This window comes from Schizosaccharomyces japonicus (assembly GCF_000149845.2).
Source record: "Schizosaccharomyces japonicus yFS275 unplaced genomic scaffold supercont5.2, whole genome shotgun sequence".
Lineage (NCBI taxonomy): Eukaryota > Fungi > Ascomycota > Schizosaccharomycetes > Schizosaccharomycetales > Schizosaccharomycetaceae > Schizosaccharomyces > Schizosaccharomyces japonicus.
Genome location: NW_011627861.1, coordinates 2,069,841 through 2,088,287, shown reverse-complemented (window position 1 = coordinate 2,088,287; position 18,447 = coordinate 2,069,841). Strand labels below are relative to the sequence as shown.

Below are 18,447 nucleotides of genomic sequence, written 5' to 3'. Positions count from 1 at the left end.
GACTCACAAGTAAGATTTTTTAACTTAAAGACGGCAAAGTCTCGCACCTTTTTTCAAAAGATCCTTCTTGGAAACAGCTTCCATTTTAAATTTTTGTATCACCAAGCAGAAAGTAACAGTTGTGTACTCTAGGTTGGTGGTAATTGCCAGTTCTTAAAAGTAGTCGCTGAGAAACGTCCTTTAACGGATATGTTGTTACAATGTGTTATGTTAATATACTGTGGTATGTTAGTTCTCTTTATAAGCTTTAGTGGTTCTTAATGCACCTTGTAATATCCACATTACGAATTTTCGTTGAAAACTCTTGACGGGGAATTTCCGGTGATGTTCGGTGAATTCGGTAACCTTAATGGAGCGCTCAGCACCTCACCCTTCCTAGTCCCTCAACAAAAAAAACTTGCCAACCACCAACATGTCCAGATTCTTCAAAGGAGGTTCTAGTGACAGTGACAGTGAGTCTGAAAGCTCCTCCGAGGAGAGCTCTGTCTATTCATCCTCCTCTGCGGAAAACAGTTCCTCTGAGGAGAGCTCCAGCGATGACTCCGAGACGGAGTCTGAGTCTTCAGAGTCCTCTGAATCTTCTTCATCCGAATCTGAATCCGAGTCTTCCGATTCTGAGAGCGAATCTGAAAGCGAATCTGATAGCTCGGAGGCTTCTGACTCAGAAGGCGAGTCGTCCGAATCAGAAAGTGAGTCTGAGAGCGAACAGGAATCTGAGGAAGAGGAGTCGAGTGAAGATGAGGAAGAGCGTCCTAAAGGACCTGCGGGTTTCTTGAAGACCACTGCCAAGCCTGACGAGAGCAAGTCGGCTGCCTCAAAGTTCCTCCGTGGCGGTGAGAGCAGTGATGAGAGCAGTGACGAAGAAGATGGTCGTCGTGTGGTGAAGAGTGCTAGAGACAAGCGCCTGGAGGAGCTGGACACCTGTATTCAGACGATTGATTCGTCTAGCAAGTCAAACAAGTGGGTTGTCGTTTCTAACGAGTTTGATCACCTTAACAAGATTTCTCAAAAGTGTGCGCAGGCTGGCCAGCGCCCTCCTAAGTATATTGAACTTATCTCTAAATTGGATGAGCTGTTAGAGTCTGCTGACAAGGCTTTTGTCAAGAAGCTGGATGCTGCCAATGCCCGTGCGTTCAACACTCTTAAACAACGCGTGCGCAAGAACAACAGACAATTTGCTCGGGAGATCGAACGCTACCGCCAAGATCCTGTTGCTTTCCTGAAGCCTGTGGAAATCGCAGACGTTGTGAAGACGTCGAATGCTAAGGCTGGTCAAGATGAGATTATCGTTGACGGTGTCGCTACTCGTGGCATTGTTGCTCCTGTTGCTACCGATGGTTTGGGCAAGGCTGATGAGATCAAGCCTGCTGATATTTTCAAGCACTTGCGAACTATCTATGAGGCTCGCGGTAAAAAGAGCACTGACCGTGCCGAACAAATTCGTATCCTCGAAAAGCTTGCCTCCGTTGCCGTTACTGATTACCAACGTCTTCGCGTTAAGGTGGCTCTCATCTCGGCTCGTTTTGATTTGAGCCCCTCTGGTCAATACATGCCCGTGGAGCAATGGAACTTTGCTTTGAAGGAGTTGATTGAGATGCTGGATGTTATGGACAAGAACCGTAAGATTGTTGTTGTTGAAGACATAGAGGATGACTTTGAGGATGACGACAATGTCGCCGCGAACGCTGTCGACGGTGTCCTCCGTGTTCAAGGTAGCATGATATCATTTTTGGAGCGTCTTGATGACGAGTTTACTCGTTCTCTTCAAATGATTGATCCTCATTCCCCCGAGTACATTGAGCGTCTTAAGAACGAGACCGATCTCTACAAATTGATTGTGAAGACCCAATCGTATCTTGAGCGCATTAATGTTGTAAACAACACTGCGCGTCTCATCATGCGTCGTCTTGACCGCTTGTACTACAAGACAGAGCAAGTCATCCGTGCTAACGAGGAGGCAGCCTGGAGCTCATTCCCCGCTACCTTTGATCTTACCATCACTCCTCGTGCCTTGACAAGCACCCCTGATGACTTGATTCACGCTCTCTGTGTATACTTGTACAAGAATGGAACGAGTCTGCTCCGTACTCGTGCTATGTTGTGTCATATCTACCACGAAGCTCTTCAAAACAGATTCTACAAGGCTCGGGACATGCTTCTCATGTCTCACTTGCAGGACACTGTGCATGCAGCCGATATTGCGACTCAGATTTTGCACAACCGCACCATGGTTCAAATTGGTTTCTGCGCGTTCCGTAACGGAATGGTTCAAGAGGCTCAATCCGCTCTGCAAGATGTTTCTACCACTGGTCGCGTTAAGGAGCTTTTGGGTCAAGGTATTCAAACACCCAAGTTCGGGCAAGCTGCTCCTGAACCTGATCGTCTTGATAGACAACTCGTTCTCCCCTTCCACATGCATATCAACCTTGAGCTGTTGGAGTGTGTATACCTGACGTGCTCTATGCTTATGGAGATTCCCGCTATGGCTGCTGCTCTGTCTGCCGCTTCCGATGCACGCAAAAAGGTGATCAGCCGGCCGTTCCGTCGTATGTTGGAGTACAACGACCGTCAAAGCTTCACTGGTCCTCCTGAAAATACCCGCGAATTCATCATGCAGGCTTCTAAGGCTTTGTCTGACGGCGACTGGCGTCGTTGCGAGGAGTTCATCCATTCTATCAAGATTTGGAATTTAATGGCTGACACTGAGTCTATTAAGAGCATGTTGAGCGAAAAGATTCGCGAAGAAGGTTTGCGCACTTATCTCCTCACATACGCCGCCTTCTATGATTCTATGTCACTCTCTTTCCTCGCTGAGACCTTCGACTTGCCTTTGGAGCGCATCACCGTCATTATTTCCCGTCTTTTGTCGAAGCGCGAGATTCATGCTGCATTGGATGAGGTGCATGGTGCTGTTGTTTTTGAGCGTGTTGAACTGAATCGTTTGGAGATTCTGGCTATTCAACTTAGCGAAAAGGTTGCCCAATTGGGTGAGGCAAACGAAAAGGTCTACGAACAAAAAACACAGCACAACAACCCTCAAGACAACAGACGCAGAGACAAGGGTGGTGCCGTGAAGAGACGGAACGACCGTGGCGGCAACAACGACAATAGAGGAAACCGCTCTGAGGCAAATTAGACGTGAGTGCGCATACAAGAAGCGTAAGTACTCATATCAACGCTTGTACGCACACTCGTATTCCATCTCATGCTATGCTATTCTCGTCCTTGGCTAATTTTGTGTCTCTTAAAAATGAACGTATGTCCGGCTAACAACAAGCTTAATGTTTGTATGTCTTGTAAAGTAGCACTTAGAATATTTTGAAGGCAGTTTGGTGTGAGGTTCGGTGGAATTGTGTAAGTGTTACCCCCAGATTTCGTCTTTTTTTGATGGGGTGTAGAATGTGACCATTGTATTCTGCATCTCTTCCTAAAAATGGCTTATTCTTCTCTACCTTTCCCGTTGCTTTGTTAGTTTTTCTTCGCATGCGAGACGGGTAACCAGCCCATCTCGCTTAATCTTTTGGTGGTGAGTTTGGCCGAGTCGGCCGTGGCCCGACGTGGCTATGACGAGGAGCCGTAACCAGCACGCTCCACACATATCTTTCCTTTACCACACACACTCCTTTAACTCACTCTCCCTCTATAGAAAACAATGTCTTGGCAAGGTAAGAAGCATCATTACAGCTACAGGAGTTTCATAAGTACAAAGGCTAACGTATGTTATAGCTTACGTTGATACCTCTCTTACCGGTACTGGCAAGATCGATAAAGCAGCTATCGTCTCTCGTGCCGGCGACAGTGTCTGGGCCATCTCTCCTAACTTCAACCTTGGCGCTGATGAGTTGAAGAGTCTCGCCGCCGGTTTCCAAGACCCCCCCAGTATGTTTGGAACTGGTATCCATCTTGCTGGTCAGAAATACATCACCATCCGTGCTGAGGGTCGTTCTATTTACGGTAAATTGCAGAAGGAGGGAATTATTTGTGTCTCTACCAAATTGGCAATTTTGATTTCTCACTATCCTGAGACGACTCTTCCTGGAGAGGCTGCCAAAATCACAGGTGCGTTGTTTTGCGGATGTAATATCGTCCCATGTGACCGTGATTCTATTGTTACTAACGAAACGCAGAGGCTTTGGCTGATTATTTGGCAGGTGCCGGATATTAGAGATTTACTATTACGGTAGTTGCAAGTTTTGCAAACTTAATGATTCATAATTAAGAGCATTTAGAAGAAGTGTTTGTTGCATGGTGAGTGGTCTTTTGTTGTGGTCTAGGGTTTATGTTGTGTGATAGTCCTGTGGTGTTCCTTTTTGTTAAGTCTTATAACAAATAATATGTATATTATTATTGGGTAGCAAAGTAATCGAGTTCCCGTGGCCAAGTTGGTTAAGGCCTCATGCTTATATGGTACACCTCTTACCAGGTATGCTACGTGAAAATCGCGAGTTCGATCCTCGCCGGGAGCACAGTTTTTTGCTATCATAATTAAAGTCTACGGAGAAACGCATTCGGGGCTCAGTTAAAAGGCTCGTAACGCTAAATCATGCTATTAGGTTATTGTCATCAACCTACTTGCTTGCTTAACGAGAAGAGATGCGACTTTGTCATTCCACCAGGTAAAACAAGATGCATTTCGATAGCCAACAGATTATTGTGGATAACGAACAAAAATAGGTCGCATAGCGTTTCTTACATTTCACGCATAGTTTCTTGGTTTAAGTTATTAATGTAGTTTTGATCTACTCAGATTTGTTTGGCACTTTGTTCAATCTTATTTGTGGAACTCGTAAGTCAAATATTCTGACATAAAAAAATCAGATCTTTGGATCGACGTGGAAGTTCAAAGCTGAGGAGGCAGTTAATTTTCTTTGCCGGGAACTACGAAGATTAAATAATTCTTCATGGATTGTTCGTAGATTGTTGTAGCACATGAATTCTATCAGAATCGTTCAATGCATTGTTAGGAATGAATTGAGTAATTACGTAGTGCCTTCCGTCGGCTTTTCGGCTTTTGGTCGCTATGCTTGCGCTTATTTTCTTTATTGGTTAAGGTGCAAACTTGAACGAAAATTTTTCGGGTCAAGCGATAATCTTAAGTCGTTAGTACAACCAATACACGTCTAGATCTTATGTAAGCAATCTGATCATTGGAACACCTCAGGGACTAAGACTTGATTTATTGCGCTTGCCCCGCGGTATTTAAGGACGCGGGTTCTCCCCTTGATTGTAGACTAATAGGGGTAACGAAAGTTCTCTTATATATTGAAAATACATAAAAACGGACTTTTCTAAATAAAAAGGGAATCTCATTGAGAAATAGGACTTGGCTTAAGTCCCTTTTATCACTTCTCGATTAAGTTAAAGAGTAAAAAGTTTGCTTTGTTCATGAATACATTTAGTTGGTGAAAAGACGGTTCTGGTTTATTCATTCTTGTTGGCATCATTGTCTGTTCACTACTTATTTCTGTGGTTGTGTTTTTAAAAAATCGCTTACTATCCAAAGTTTCTTTTTTAATCAGAACAGAAGATTCCAAAAAAAAAATATATATATATTCAATTCGTTCAGTCTCAACGCTTTATTATTCTCGTTTGATTCCCGTATCGTCTGGCATTAACGCGCTCAGCTTTCTTTCATTTTTCTCGTCTATTTTGCCCGAACCTTTATATGAATATGGAAGAATTTCGAAACTGTCCCACATCATTGAGTGATGAGGGTAAGGAAAAACAAAATGTTGAAATCTCCACAAATACCACATTGATTTCTTCGGATTCAACCGCTGACCTTGAGAAACAATTGAGTAGCGAGAAAGAGGATGTTCAGTCGGGAGGTGAAATCCCTGAAAACAATATGCCAGTCGTCATGGTTGGTATATTGATGACTGTTTTCCTTGCTGCTCTGGATAGTACTATCGTTACTACTGCAATTCCTACCATTGTGCGGGACATGGCAAGTGACATTGACTACTCTTGGATTGGTTCCTCGTACACGTTAGCTCTGACAGCCGTTCTTCCTTTCCTGGGTGTTGCCTCCGATATACTGGGTCGTAAAGTCGTTTTGTATAGCAGCATCTTCTTCTTTCTTCTGGGTAGCGCACTCTGTGGAGCTAGCAAGTCCATGATTATGCTCATTGTTTGTCGTGCTGTTCAAGGAATTGGCGGAGGTGGCATTACTTCGTTGTGTTTCATTGTTATTTCGGATATTACCACACTTGCCAACCGGTCTTTCTACATATCCTTCATCGCTTCGGTATGGGGTATCGCTTCTGTCGTCGGTCCACTCCTAGGAGGTATCATTTGTCAGCGTACAACATGGCGCTGGATTTTCTTCATTAACTTGCCAACTGGTGGTGTTTGTGTCGCACTCCTTGTATTTTTCCTCCATCTTCCCGTTCGTCCACGGACTACGTATCAACAATTTCTTAAGACTTTCGACTTCGTCGGTCTTTTTACATGTATTCTCGGAATTGTTCTCCTTTTACTTGGACTTTCAGTTGGTTCTACCAGTAACCACTGGAGCCAAGCCAATGTGATTGCTTACATTGTCGTTGGTGTGGTCTTATTAATTATATGTGCTTTTTGGGAAGCGACAACCAAAAGAAATCAAATTCTTCCACCCTTCATGTTCAATGGTTTATCCAAATGTGCATTATTGCTTACAGTTTTCCTGCACAATTACAACTACATGTTGTTTGCCTACTATTTACCGGAGTTTTATCAAAATGTTAAAGGTAACAGCCCTATTATATCCGGTGTTCATATTATAGCACCAGCATTCTTGGTATCTACATTCTCTTTTGCTACAGGAATGTTTATTAAGAGAACAAAAAACTTTATGATCCCCATGTACTTCGGTTGGGTATTTATGACCGCCGGTATGGGCGCACTCATTAATATCGTTTACACAAGTCCCGTTGGAAAAATTATCGGGCTCAGTTTGATCTTTCCGGTTGGAGCCGGATGTATGTTTTTGCCTCCCCTCCTTGCTTCACAGGCTGCAACTCCTCCGCAATATATGGCCGTTGTTACCTCGGTAGTTATGTTTGTCAGAAATGTTGGTGGAAGTGTCGGCATTATTGTCGGTAAAGTTATTTATACTCAAGACCTTACTTCGACATATAAAGGAAACAGCACTTTAGCGAAGTTATCTTCGGACCAGATTAGCGCCCTCCCTCAAACGGAGAAGACGGAGTTACTTACTAACATGGGAGAGGCTTATCGATTAAATTGGATTGTTGGCGCAGTTTTGTCGGGTATTGGACTTGTTTGTCTCCTGGCTGTCAGAAAGTTTGGCAAGAAACAAAACTAATTGTTTTATGTCGACTCATGTCATACGCATGCCTGTACTCGCGAAATATTTTATGTTCCTTCATGACCTTTGTAATTATTTTTAATTCTCAAAACTGCATCGGCACGGTTTCGGTTATTACTCCTTTTTTCGGCTACACATTGGGTTAAATTTATTGGCTGTATCTTATAAGGCTTAAAAGTGGATACTAGAATTATTAATGTAGTTATTTTCCATTCGAATCTTAACGTTATTAGCTCTTAATCTTATGGAATCGGGTGTTGCTTTCCATTCTGTCGTTGAAGTGGGATGAGGTAAACTGAAATATTGTTGACTGATTTGGCTATAATTGCATCAAATGTCAGTATATTGTTTATAAGCATCAATTGCGTAAAATTGAAAATATTTACGGAGGAAATGTTTTCGATGAGAGCATGTTCCATTCTCGTAGTCGATTATGCATAGACGTTCCTCCTTCATTATGGACACTTCCAAATACGCAATGCGTATTGGAAGCTATGAATAAAACACTAAAAGTCTGGTATCATACTTGAGTAAATTATGAGATAAAATTGGCAGCAGAACAAAGTTGCCAGTAAGCAAATAATTCTTTTTATGAACCGCTTTAACAGTGCTTAATTCTAAAAAAAGCACATAGGTAATTGTTTTAAAGGTGGTTAATCAAATCTAGCAAAGATCACATCTTCAGAAGAAACAACCAAAATATTAATTGCTCGAAAAGCAAAACTCAACGATTTAAGAAGCTTATGAAGGACTTATATTTATAACATATCATATTTGTCCCTCCGCTCATATGCAAAGTCATGGCATTAAGCAGGCTTAATTAATATTCATTAAAAAGAATAATATATCAATTTACTACAATAACTGGTCATTTCTCACAGTATTTGCATGCCCAGAATTTAACTTTAGCATAGCGATATTCATATTCACTTTATCGTATTCGAGAATTCATTTTGTTATTCCTGAAAGGATTAAAAAGAATAGAATTTTTAACACTACTTATTTATCGACTATAGATCTTTTATTTATTGTATAATGAAGACTTGATTTAGGCATAAATGTTAATGGCAGACCTTACATATCAAATTATCTGATTACTGCCAATTTCATAACAAGACTCAGTGGCTCTAGAATAACCATACCAATTATCGTTGATAAGGACATTAAAGCGTTGTTCCTACAGTTCCACAATCTCAGTAATTTTATCACGGGAGACTCAGTCAATGTTTCGGAAGTCTATTCACCGAGGCAGCAAGTATATAAGTCATACGTTGCGTATTTTTGGAACAAGGAAATTTATAATGGTTCAGCATTCGCACGTGGTGAATCGATATTGGTTAGACAACTTCGATATTAAAACTTAAACCGTTTTTATAGAATCCGAATATATGTCTGAATATATATTAAGCAATAATTGAGTATTTTAATGTTAAAAACAATTTAGAAAGCGCAATATCTCGAATAAGTTTAAACAATTAATATAGTGTTTGATATTTTATGTTAAACTTTGTCTATCCGTTCCTCGTAGATAGTCTCTTAATCTATGAATTAATTCATAAAACTTAAACGTAACAAATCCAGGTCTTCGAAAGTGGTATCAATTGCAAATCTGATCAATTCCCTTAGAATGCGAACATAAAACTGGTGCCGTATTATTCAACGTTTCCCGGAAGATACCTGCTCTACTGTTGCTGTACATATCGCGTACAACAACAACGTCAAGTGATGTCCTAGTACTTCCTATCACTTCAAATGGTGCATATCATGTTATTATTAGCATATACTGCTAACCCTATCGAACAAGACACATCTCATGGTGGACGAAACTCGTTACTCACAAGTGTTTATATATGAAGTTTAAATGACCATTGTACATACAAATATATTTGTTTACGCAGTTTATGAGTTTACGTAAACTGGGAATAACTCTTCTTCTCATTTTTAACTGTTAAATTTACTTTACTGAAGATATTGTTTTTGACTATACGTTAACAACGGTTAGTCCTCATTTTCCAAAAGCTCTCCTCAGAACGTCTGAGCATAAACAAATTACGATTTTAAGAGAACTCTTTGATGTCTCTAAAAAGGAAAGAACACTCATCTCCCCACAAAAACAATCATTTAGCTGCAGGGGCGGTAGCCGGTTTTGTTTCAAGTGCGGCACTACAACCTCTAGACTTGTTAAAAACTCGATTACAGCAAGGAAAACATGAATCCTTATTCAGAATAATAGTTAGAGTATGCAAAAGTGATGGAGGCGTCATGTCTTTATGGAGAGGAACCTTTCCTTCAATCTTGAGATCAACAACTGGAGTATCCTGTTACTTTTATACGCTGAATCTATTGCGTACCTCATTTGGTGATGGCGGGGCTCATTTTAGTGCTAAGCAAAACTTCTGGATGGGTGCTGCTGCTCGTTCAATTGTGGGGTTTTTCTTTATGCCTGTTACAGTTTTAAAAGTTCGATATGAAGTAAGGGAAACAAAACCACTTTATAGCTTGCTCTGTTTCTCAAATTACTAACCGACTTTTAGAGCAGCCATTATTCTTACAATTCGTTCCTTGAAGCAGTGAAGGACATATGGAAAAAAGAAGGAATATCAGGCTATTTCAGAGGTTTCGGCGCAACAGCTCTTCGTGATGCCCCGCATGCTGGTATTTACGTTTTCTTCTACGAGAAAGGAAAGGAAAAGTTATCAAATCTTGTGAGAGTGATGCAGCGGAATCAAGATTCGCAACTTGAATTTAAAAATACCATCAATGTAGTGTCGGGCCTTATATCAGGTACTGCAGCTACTATTCTCACAAACCCTTTTGATCTGTTGAAAACGAGAGTACAGGTTTATCCTGATCGATACCGAAATTTCGTACAAGCATCGAAAATGATTCTAAAAGAAGAAGGAATTAAAGGTTTTTTTGATGGCTTCGGACTAAGGGTGGTAAGAAAAACATTAAGTTCCACGATAGCATGGTCTATATACGAATGGGTTTTAGCTAAGTAACCATTTATGTACGATTATTTTCTTTTAAATTTCGAATGGGAGACAACTTAATATTATTTTTATATGTTAATGAGATTACGTTACACTTTTTCATCTGAACAGAAACTAGTTTTTGCCTTTTGAGTGTTTATCGTTTCTCGCTTTAACGCTTTCACGCAATTATCGAGACATAACCTCCTTCACAGAAAACATTTCCTTTTTCATTCAAATAAAATATTGATGCCAAAGGTTCATCTCTTTCTGTTACTTTGAGTGGATCTAAACACAATTTACATGAAAAAGATGAAAATAACCGAACTTTTTAAGCAAGTTCTTGGCACAAATCAAGATGCGACACTTAATGAATCACAACTGCGCGAAGATCACCTCTGTGAAAAAAACGAAAACTTTAAGGAAGCAGAAGTAATCCATGATCTGAAAACACTTACTGAAGAGACAGTCTCGCACTTAAGTGAATGGTCAAAATTCTTAAAGAAAATCACTGACTCAAAAACATCTGACATGCCAATAAGCTTAAAGTCCTCAAGAAAACTAGAAGATTTCCAACAAAGACTACGCAACATGTATGGAATTTCCACCGGAGCACTCATTTCTGGTGATTTTAAGAATCCGCAGAATTTCTTGAAGGCTTATGAACTATGCATTGGAATATTAAAGTTATGTCTCGTTGATCCATTAAGGAATTATCCAGCTTTTCGCTACATTTCATTGTTTTCATTTAAGTTTTATATCGGATTACCTGACTCATTAAGAATCCTGACACGTACATTTATTGAGTCAAGTACCCTTGCTTTCTATCGACTTTTAAATAGCGAAGATGACAGAAAAAAGTTGCTTGACATTCTTTTTCCTTCCAAATCTCGTTTGGCCTCATTGTTTCCCAAAGATGATGTTTATCATTGGACAGCTCTTCATAATGCGATTAAACGACGAAGGTCGAAAATCGAGAGAGAAAATAGAAAACCAATGCTAAAACAGCAGGAGTTTCGGCGCACTTTTCAGCGCGCAGTCTGGCTTCTTTCTCAACATAAACTTAATTTTCATCCTCCAATTTTAAAGATCGAAAAACCTATCAATGTGAAACCGATACCTAACGGAACAGTAGGAACTACTACTGATCTTAAAGACAGAATCATTGAAACATCTAATTCATCTTATTCTGAGGATGAATCATCATCAAAAAAGGACGCCGAACTTTTTGAGACTATTCTCCTTAAAGAAGAAGCCGATAAAAAAGTATCTGCGAAGCACGCCGATTCAGAAAGTGATTTGTCCACGAACTCAAGTGATGACATACTTCTTGCACATGAATGCAATTTGCCTAAAACCAAGAAACCGCGGATACAACATCCCTCTCCTATAACTGAATCCGTTCACCATTTCTGGAATAATTTAGAGGATTTGGAGCTTTTCCGCATGATCACTCTTTTCCGTGACTCTTGGTTTGATATAACGGAGTACCAAAAAGAAATTGGCGGTCCTCTTTTACATTTCACATCAGACCAAATTGCTCAAAGAGCACTATTTATTTATGAGATTTTTTGTTACGGAGGAAGGTTAAATGAATTGTTATCTTATTCCCAAAATTGGGAATTCATTCATCCATCAACATAAAATTTAAAAGACCAATTCACCAGATGATGACTTACCAACTTTTAGTTAATATCTTTCTATTGTTGCTAAATTACTTTTTTGAAGAGTAAGGGTGATACACAAACTTCGCTCATGCATTTTTGGTGACAAAACTTGTTTTTCTATTTTTTCATGAGTTCAGAATTCATTATCGTGCATGCAGGTGCAGGAGCATACTCAAATAAGAAAAGAACTCAGGCCACGACCGCCATACGCCTGTATGTTGAATTACTCAAACATCTCTAATAACCAGTAAAGCGCTTGTCAGATAGCAGTTGAGGCACTTAAAAATGGATGCGATTGCATGGAAGCAGTCGTGAAAGCTATAATGTCTATGGAAGATAATCCACATACCAATTGTGGAACAGGCTCAAATTTAAATCAACATGGCTATGTTAGTTGTGACGCTGGTTTAATGCGTTCCACGGACAACTTATGTGCTAGTATTGGTGATTGCAGAGTAGCTAAAAACCCTATACAAATATGTGAAAAACTCTTGCTTTCTCAGCACAAGTTGAGTCCCTTAGGGCTACAACCGCCCTGCTTTCTGGTTCATGATGGTGTCAAAGACTTTATGGAACAGCATGCTTTGCCAACATACCCTCCAGAAAAATTAATAACAGAAACATCTTTAAGGACATACAGGCACTGGAAAGAACGCCGCGTTGAAATTGAAAAACATATGTTTTCTGATACCGTTGGTGCAATATGCATTGATAGATATGGAAATATGGCGATCGCATGCAGCAGTGGAGGAAACATCTTAAAGCATCAAGGCAGGATTGGTCCTTCTGCTTTACCAGGTTGTGGCTTTTGGATTGAAGGAAGCAGCGATAAAAGCATGTGTGCATCTACTGTGACGGGAAGCGGAGAGCTTATTATACGTACTCAGTTTGCTTCCAGTGTCTGTCAAAGTCTATTAGATTCTTCGGAAGAATGGTCGTCATTAAAAGAGCTAACACGCAATGTACAACGTATGTGTTTGACTGCGATACTGTTATTTGTTCTAACCTTGCTAGATCATCACACGAATAAGTATGTAGCAGATCCAATGGTTGGGTCAATATTCACGAAGCTTGAACGCTTAGGAAAAGCCAATGTGCTGGTAACGTTTGGTTATGCACATACATCTCCAGGAATGGTAAGCATCATAAATTGTTTGAAAAACTTCATCCTAATGTTATTTAAAAGGTTTTGGGTTACATGAAGGGAAATTCGTCTAAAGCTACGGTTATTACTAGTGAACTTAATAATTTGGATACAGTGACTAATGTTTTTGCCTTCAAAGCAAATTCAGGCTAAATTGACCGGAAAAACTGATATAATTTCAGCTGATACATATGTTTTGGTAATTACGTTTACAAAAATAAAACCCATATTCGATAGTATATTTTTATACTAAGTCTTTTGCATTGGTCTGGTGTAGTTTCTTCATAACTTACTATTGCCTGCGTGCAGTGCCCAGCGAAGCACTGTAAGAACCACGTTCACGAAAACAGCCAAATGACTACTGTTTCTAAGGAGAAACATGGTAGTGTACGGAAAGAACATGCTTCTGCTCATTTGGGGAATCTAAAGGCAGAATATTATCGTTCCAAATTTAACGATGTTATGAGGTTTCGGATTCGCACGATTCTGTATCCAATTATTCGAGGAGAAACGCCTCTTATAAGCAGTCTTCAAGTGCGTTTGCTGTAACGAAATATGACTAACATGGGTGAAGAAGCGATTCCGTAAACCTTCTCTTGATACATACTTTGCTTTAAGTGCATTTTTTGGTACTCACTTCTTCTTTTTAATTTCATTGCCTATTAGTTTCTGGAGTGGTCATTTGAGTTTTACAATTGCGTACGTATTAACGCTATTATTTTATGGTAAACACTGACAGCAAAAAAGGATGGTTCAATTATTTGCATCGGGGTGCTATATAACCGGCTTCATTAAGGACTATTGCTGTCTTCCCCGGCCCCGTTCTCCACCTGTTAAACGTATATCCTATACCAAGGGCGCTAATTTTGAGTATGGTTTTCCCAGCACTCATACCATGAATGCCGTTTCTACAGCCACTTATTCGCTATTCACGGTGTTGCATTATTCTCGTGATGTTCCTTTATGGCAAACATTTACTCTCATTTCTGTTATCTTTCTTTATGCCTTCTCCATCATGATAGGCCGTTTGTATTGCGGCATGCACGGCTTTCTTGGTAAGTAATTATCCAATGCAAAAAACTCTCTGCTAAACAAAAACAGATATATCTTCTGGTTGTGTCATGGGAGTGATTCTTGCTTACTTCCGCTGGACTTATCGATCCTTCTTTGACGATTTGTTCTTTAGTCCCTCTATCTTAGGTATGTTGTCCTTTAAGACACATGTTAACCAATCAGTCCCCTTGATCTCTTTCGTTCTCTGTATCTTTTTGATATGGGCATTGCCAGACGCAGTTGAGAACTGTATTTGCATTGAAGATAGTATTTCTTTCGTTGCAGTAATACTCGGAATCAGTATCGGTTCATGGGCTAGTACCGCAAAAACGTACAACTACCTAAAAATGCCTGCTTCTCAATCGCTTATTGTACTTATTACTCGGATTTGCATAGGTATGGAGATTACAACTACACAAATTACGCGCGTTATTAACTATATAAATCAGGCGTTCCAGTTGTTGGGCTGTGGAAAGAATTGGGTAAATTTATTCTTCTGAAAGTTCTTATAAGGGTATTCCATTTTCTTGGAAAAGAGGATTTAGAACCAATTCGCATTAGCCAACGGGGAATTAAAACTGCTGCGGATTCTGTATTCAATCAACAAAACACGACTGGATTAGGCGTTTCCACCGCTCATCGTGATCACCCTCACCCTATTAGATTTGACCACGAAACTGTTGCTCGAATTATCATATATGCAGGCATTGGATATTTGGCGACGCACCCCCTTCCCCTTCTGTTTAAATGGCTGAAGGTTTAACATTCACTGAAGGAATAGCCCCTACTTTATCTACGCATATTATTCATCAAACTCATGATACTACACAATGCATATCTGTTGAAAGAGACAGCTTTATGGCTGTTATATTCAAATGAAGGGAAAATTAATTACAAACGCGCTTCACTTACTAAATTTGTTTGTTTATGCTCTTCTAAAATGAGTATAGCATTTTAGATTAGAATGTTGACAGACTGAACTTGTTTCACCAGAGTTTTCGGCTTCTGCTAAAAGGTTAAAAAGGATGTAGTATTAAAACGAGACAGAAACGAACAGAAACGAAAAATTTTACAAGCTAAACTGGACAATATCCGAGAAATGATCACCACTTCTGTTCTTTTTTTTTTAGAATCTTCTAACCGAAACTGAAAGCAGCATCCGTTCAATGACTTTCTGGTATTTATCGTTCGTGTGCAGAAGGCGTAGTATGTTTAGCATTTGATAAACCTCTAGTGCTTCAGAAGAAGTCGCGGAAATAAACACAGAAGCATCGAATTGTAACAGTTGGGGAACAAAAATGTAGTTTCGAAAACAGACAAGGAGCATCATATGCACATTTTTTAATGAGATTGTTTGGTCAACCGACAGGCGGGCCATTGAAGAACCAGCAGTATTATCCAACTGCATGAGTTCCGAAACCGGCACAAAAAGACTTTCCAAATATGGTAATACGTGTGTGTAAAACAACGTCCAACGCTGTAGCAAACTAGATAATGAAAAATTATTGGTTTCATCATGCAAATAACTCTGAACTGCTATCACGTCTACTCGGATATCATGCAGCATTAATTGAAGGAGTTGATCCACATCAGCCTTTGATGAACAAAGGCGTATGCATTGGTTCAGTACGTCATTACTTGTTTCTATAGTGGATTCGATACTGAATTTCTTATTTTGTTTCAGCGCTTCGATAAGAGGACGAACTGTAGCATAGAATTCATCCCAACAACTTTGAATTGTAACTGGTCCCTTCTTGTGTTCTCGTATATGCAATGAGTTTCGACATCTTGAGAGTACCTTCTGTTTCGTGCTTACTCCATTGGCATGTAATGATTGTCTCTGAACTTTTTTTTCTGAGAGGGATCCTGAATTGTTTTCTGAGCTCTTTTTCCGAGACATTGGAAAACAAAAACATGGAGATTTTCTCATACTTAAGACACTTCATGGATACGTTTTCGTGCTTTATCCATGACGGTATTGTCGCACTTGGCCTCAGGAAATTTCTGTTTACATTTAGGCATCGAGGTCATATACTAAACAGAGTGACGATATAGAGTCGCCCATTGAAAACATGCGAAAAGTCTAATATTCTAAGCGAACCTTAAGTTCAAACGAAGAGCGATAAGCAGGAATCCTTTTCGGTTAACAAAATTTGCTGCAACTGCTAAAAGAACTTTTTTTTGACAATGGCAGCTGCGGAAAAAAGTGCAATCACTTTGGAGTACAAAGAGGATAAAGTCGACGGGGTTTTCGACACTCTAGAAATCCCAGTTGAATCAGCCAAAGAAGGGAACTACGAATCTTTGTTACAAGGAATATTAAGCATGCAAAGCATCTGCAACATCAAATTCACGGATCGTATGGCCTTTGATAACGTAGACGATGTTGAAGAAGAACAAGCCATTCAGCTCTAATAACAAACGTAACACATTCTTATTTTGTCTGACTTTACGCCCTGCCGGAGTGTCTGAATGAACAAGTACGGTAATTTAGCATTGTTCTTGATTGTGGGATTTCCATTTCAACAAATTCATACGTAACTTACATGTACTCTTTAAGCTTCCGGAGACGTCTGGCACCCTCTTCCAACTCATCAAACGTTTTACAGAAGGCAAAACGCAGGTACGTGTCGGCAATGTGAGCGTCTTCGTCAGTGAAGAATTCTGTCGGAGGAATTGTAGCGATACCAATCTCCTTCATGAGCCAAAGAGCAATCTTGAAGTCACGGGGTCTGTCCTTGATTGCGTCAGGGACGGGATAGTCCTCGGGAACCTTGACCTTGGAAAAGTTAACCATGGTGTAATACGTTCCCTCAGGCTGCGAATACGGCAAGCCGAGCTCGTCGAAAACATCGGCCAAAACACGGAAACGCTTTTTGTAGCTGTCAACATACTCGCTGAAGTAATTGTACTGATCGGCGACGGCTAAGGAGTCCGCAATAGCCTGCTGCATTGGTCCGTTCGTAGCAAAACAAATACGAGTGTGTGCCGCTGAACAATACTTAATAAGATGAGCATCTCCAATTAGCCATCCAATTCGCCAACCTGTAACGCCAAAAGTTTTGCCAGCGGAACCGACAGCGATTACATGTTTGAAGAGCTCGGGACGCAATGTTGCCAAACGAGGAAACTCATCAACATAAGTTAAACGTTCGTACACCTCATCTGAGACAACCACCAAATTGTTTTCAAGGACCACGTCAGCAATTTCCAGGAGCTCTTCTCTGGAAAAGACTTTGCCCAGTGGATTGTGGGGAGTGTTAATTACAAGCATGCGAGTTTTGCTCGTTATTGCTGCACGCAAACGTTGCATGTCCAGCTTCCATTCCGAAGCTGAAACAGGCCGTTCCGAGCCAGCGGCAGGAGGAATGATTGGGACATAAACGGGAACACCGCCATACATCGTAATGTTACTGATATACTGGTCAAAAAAAGGCTCCATAACGATTACCTCATCTCCAGGGTTGAGAAAAGCAGCAAATGCGCTTAAAAAGCCTTCGTTTGCGCCAGTTGTGACAAGAATTTGGCTTTCGGGATCAAGCTCACGGTTATACAAAGGTGAGTAGGTCTTTGATAATTGTTTACGAAGATTCAAACGGCCGCGAGTGTGTTGGTACTGGTTGCAAGAAACATCATCAATGGCACGTTTTGCCGCATCCAAAATAAACTGAGGCGGATTGTAATTGAAAAAACCTTGACTAAGAGACACGGGAGGTACTTTGCATTGTGCCGCTGTCTGGTTGATAAAGGTCCAAACGTCTGGCCGATTAGCTGCCAAACGAGCGCTGGGCAACAGAGCTGGCTTTGAGCCTGACATAATTGTTCGAATAAAGCGCTTCAGCTTGAACTACGTTTAAAAAGAAAAGGAAACTTTTCTTTAATCGGAAGTGAAATCAGATCGTAAACTAGCGTCCCTTGAGTTGCGCACCGTCTATCAGCAAACAGATGTGTTTCGGTTTAATCGGTGATGTGTTTATAGCGAGACAATTATACCATATAGATATATTCGGAACGCCGGATTGTAAGTGATGAGCCAGTCATAAAGAAATAGCGCTGATAGACATTTTGTGCAAACAAGGTTGCCGCAGAACACGCGAGTATTGCGAATATACGAACACCAGTCTCCTTTAAGAGTCGCTTATTTTCTATTGGATCAGTTCAAGATAATATGAAGGCACGTTGGAATGCGTAAAGCTGGTTTGGAAGTAAGTGTCGTGAACGCGGATAATGTTAGGGCAATGAAAGCAGGCAGTTCGGTACTTGGCAGCGGAAGGGTAGGGAAATTAAAATAATGTGAAAAAC

General features: G+C 40.4%; 10 protein-coding genes and 1 non-coding gene across 11 annotated transcripts; 9 read left to right on the top strand and 2 right to left on the bottom strand.

Annotated features, from left to right (window-relative positions):
* Positions 1-360: 360 nt before the first annotated feature.
* SJAG_04981 (translation initiation factor eIF3c) lies at positions 361-3,461 on the top strand. Its single transcript, XM_002176014.2, has one exon. The coding sequence runs from the start codon at positions 413-415 to the stop codon at positions 3,134-3,136; it is 2,724 nt and encodes a 907-aa protein (XP_002176050.1). The 5' UTR covers positions 361-412; the 3' UTR covers positions 3,137-3,461.
* Positions 3,399-4,234, top strand: SJAG_04982 (profilin). Its single transcript, XM_002176015.2, has 3 exons — positions 3,399-3,665; positions 3,727-4,059; positions 4,128-4,234. Exons 1-3 carry the CDS (start codon positions 3,653-3,655, stop codon positions 4,163-4,165), a joined length of 384 nt encoding a protein of 127 aa, XP_002176051.1. The 5' UTR covers positions 3,399-3,652; the 3' UTR covers positions 4,166-4,234.
* A 133-nt stretch (positions 4,235-4,367) lies between these two features.
* SJAG_16148 lies at positions 4,368-4,466 on the top strand. Its single transcript has one exon. It is a non-coding gene; the product is annotated as a tRNA-Ile (tRNA).
* Positions 4,467-5,242: 776 nt separating this feature from the next.
* SJAG_04983 (inner membrane transport protein yieO) lies at positions 5,243-7,583 on the top strand. The gene has a single exon (XM_002176016.2). The coding sequence runs from the start codon at positions 5,666-5,668 to the stop codon at positions 7,304-7,306; it is 1,641 nt and encodes a 546-aa protein (XP_002176052.1). The 5' UTR covers positions 5,243-5,665; the 3' UTR covers positions 7,307-7,583.
* Positions 7,584-8,870: 1,287 nt separating this feature from the next.
* SJAG_04984 (carrier with solute carrier repeats) lies at positions 8,871-10,431 on the top strand. The gene is made up of 2 exons (XM_002176017.2): positions 8,871-9,781; positions 9,844-10,431. The coding sequence occupies exons 1-2, from the start codon at positions 9,383-9,385 to the stop codon at positions 10,309-10,311; spliced, it is 867 nt and encodes a 288-aa protein (XP_002176053.1). The 5' UTR covers positions 8,871-9,382; the 3' UTR covers positions 10,312-10,431.
* Positions 10,398-12,080, top strand: SJAG_04985 (hypothetical protein). The gene has a single exon (XM_002176018.2). It carries the CDS (start codon positions 10,585-10,587, stop codon positions 11,923-11,925), a length of 1,341 nt encoding a protein of 446 aa, XP_002176054.2. The 5' UTR covers positions 10,398-10,584; the 3' UTR covers positions 11,926-12,080.
* Positions 12,015-13,466, top strand: SJAG_05351 (L-asparaginase). Its single transcript, XM_002176019.2, has 4 exons — positions 12,015-12,161; positions 12,202-12,917; positions 12,963-13,084; positions 13,135-13,466. The coding sequence occupies exons 1-4, from the start codon at positions 12,076-12,078 to the stop codon at positions 13,243-13,245; spliced, it is 1,035 nt and encodes a 344-aa protein (XP_002176055.2). The 5' UTR covers positions 12,015-12,075; the 3' UTR covers positions 13,246-13,466.
* Positions 13,400-16,332, top strand: SJAG_04986 (sphingosine-1-phosphate phosphatase). The gene is made up of 6 exons (XM_002176020.2): positions 13,400-13,626; positions 13,667-13,791; positions 13,840-14,147; positions 14,194-14,292; positions 14,329-14,541; positions 14,595-16,332. Exons 1-6 carry the CDS (start codon positions 13,447-13,449, stop codon positions 14,906-14,908), a joined length of 1,239 nt encoding a protein of 412 aa, XP_002176056.1. The 5' UTR covers positions 13,400-13,446; the 3' UTR covers positions 14,909-16,332.
* SJAG_04987 (HbrB family protein) lies at positions 14,928-16,250 on the bottom strand. Its single transcript, XM_002176021.2, has one exon. It carries the CDS (start codon positions 16,073-16,075, stop codon positions 15,272-15,274), a length of 804 nt encoding a protein of 267 aa, XP_002176057.2. The 5' UTR covers positions 16,076-16,250; the 3' UTR covers positions 14,928-15,271.
* On the top strand, positions 16,273-18,199 carry SJAG_06560 (EKC/KEOPS complex subunit). The gene has a single exon (XM_011050720.1). The coding sequence runs from the start codon at positions 16,333-16,335 to the stop codon at positions 16,558-16,560; it is 228 nt and encodes a 75-aa protein (XP_011049022.1). The 5' UTR covers positions 16,273-16,332; the 3' UTR covers positions 16,561-18,199.
* SJAG_04988 (aminotransferase class I and II) lies at positions 16,688-17,962 on the bottom strand (the record flags this gene model as incomplete). Its single annotated transcript, XM_002176022.1, has 1 exon — positions 16,688-17,962. One exon carries the CDS (start codon positions 17,960-17,962, stop codon positions 16,688-16,690), a length of 1,275 nt encoding a protein of 424 aa, XP_002176058.1.
* Positions 18,200-18,447: the final 248 nt, after the last annotated feature.

Excerpts from the sequence above, each read along its gene's own strand:
- SJAG_04981 (XM_002176014.2), top strand. The coding sequence starts at position 413 with ATGTCCAGATTCTTCAAAGGAGGTTCTAGTGACAGTGACAGTGAGTCT.
- SJAG_04982 (XM_002176015.2), top strand. Across the intron at positions 4,060-4,127 it reads AGAGGCTGCCAAAATCACAG|AGGCTTTGGCTGATTATTTG; the intron begins GTGCGTTGTTTT and ends AACGAAACGCAG.
- SJAG_04983 (XM_002176016.2), top strand. The coding sequence starts at position 5,666 with ATGAATATGGAAGAATTTCGAAACTGTCCCACATCATTGAGTGATGAG.
- SJAG_04984 (XM_002176017.2), top strand. The coding sequence starts at position 9,383 with ATGTCTCTAAAAAGGAAAGAACACTCATCTCCCCACAAAAACAATCAT. Across the intron at positions 9,782-9,843 it reads TTTTAAAAGTTCGATATGAA|AGCAGCCATTATTCTTACAA; the intron begins GTAAGGGAAACA and ends ACCGACTTTTAG.
- SJAG_04985 (XM_002176018.2), top strand. The coding sequence starts at position 10,585 with ATGAAAAAGATGAAAATAACCGAACTTTTTAAGCAAGTTCTTGGCACA.
- SJAG_05351 (XM_002176019.2), top strand. The coding sequence starts at position 12,076 with ATGAGTTCAGAATTCATTATCGTGCATGCAGGTGCAGGAGCATACTCA. Across the intron at positions 12,162-12,201 it reads GCCACGACCGCCATACGCCT|CGCTTGTCAGATAGCAGTTG; the intron begins GTATGTTGAATT and ends TAACCAGTAAAG. Across the intron at positions 13,085-13,134 it reads CACATACATCTCCAGGAATG|GTTTTGGGTTACATGAAGGG; the intron begins GTAAGCATCATA and ends GTTATTTAAAAG.
- SJAG_04986 (XM_002176020.2), top strand. The coding sequence starts at position 13,447 with ATGACTACTGTTTCTAAGGAGAAACATGGTAGTGTACGGAAAGAACAT. Across the intron at positions 13,792-13,839 it reads CATTTGAGTTTTACAATTGC|GATGGTTCAATTATTTGCAT; the intron begins GTACGTATTAAC and ends ACAGCAAAAAAG. Across the intron at positions 14,293-14,328 it reads CTTTAGTCCCTCTATCTTAG|TCCCCTTGATCTCTTTCGTT; the intron begins GTATGTTGTCCT and ends TTAACCAATCAG.
- SJAG_04987 (XM_002176021.2), bottom strand. The coding sequence starts at position 16,075 with ATGAGAAAATCTCCATGTTTTTGTTTTCCAATGTCTCGGAAAAAGAGC.
- SJAG_06560 (XM_011050720.1), top strand. The coding sequence starts at position 16,333 with ATGGCAGCTGCGGAAAAAAGTGCAATCACTTTGGAGTACAAAGAGGAT.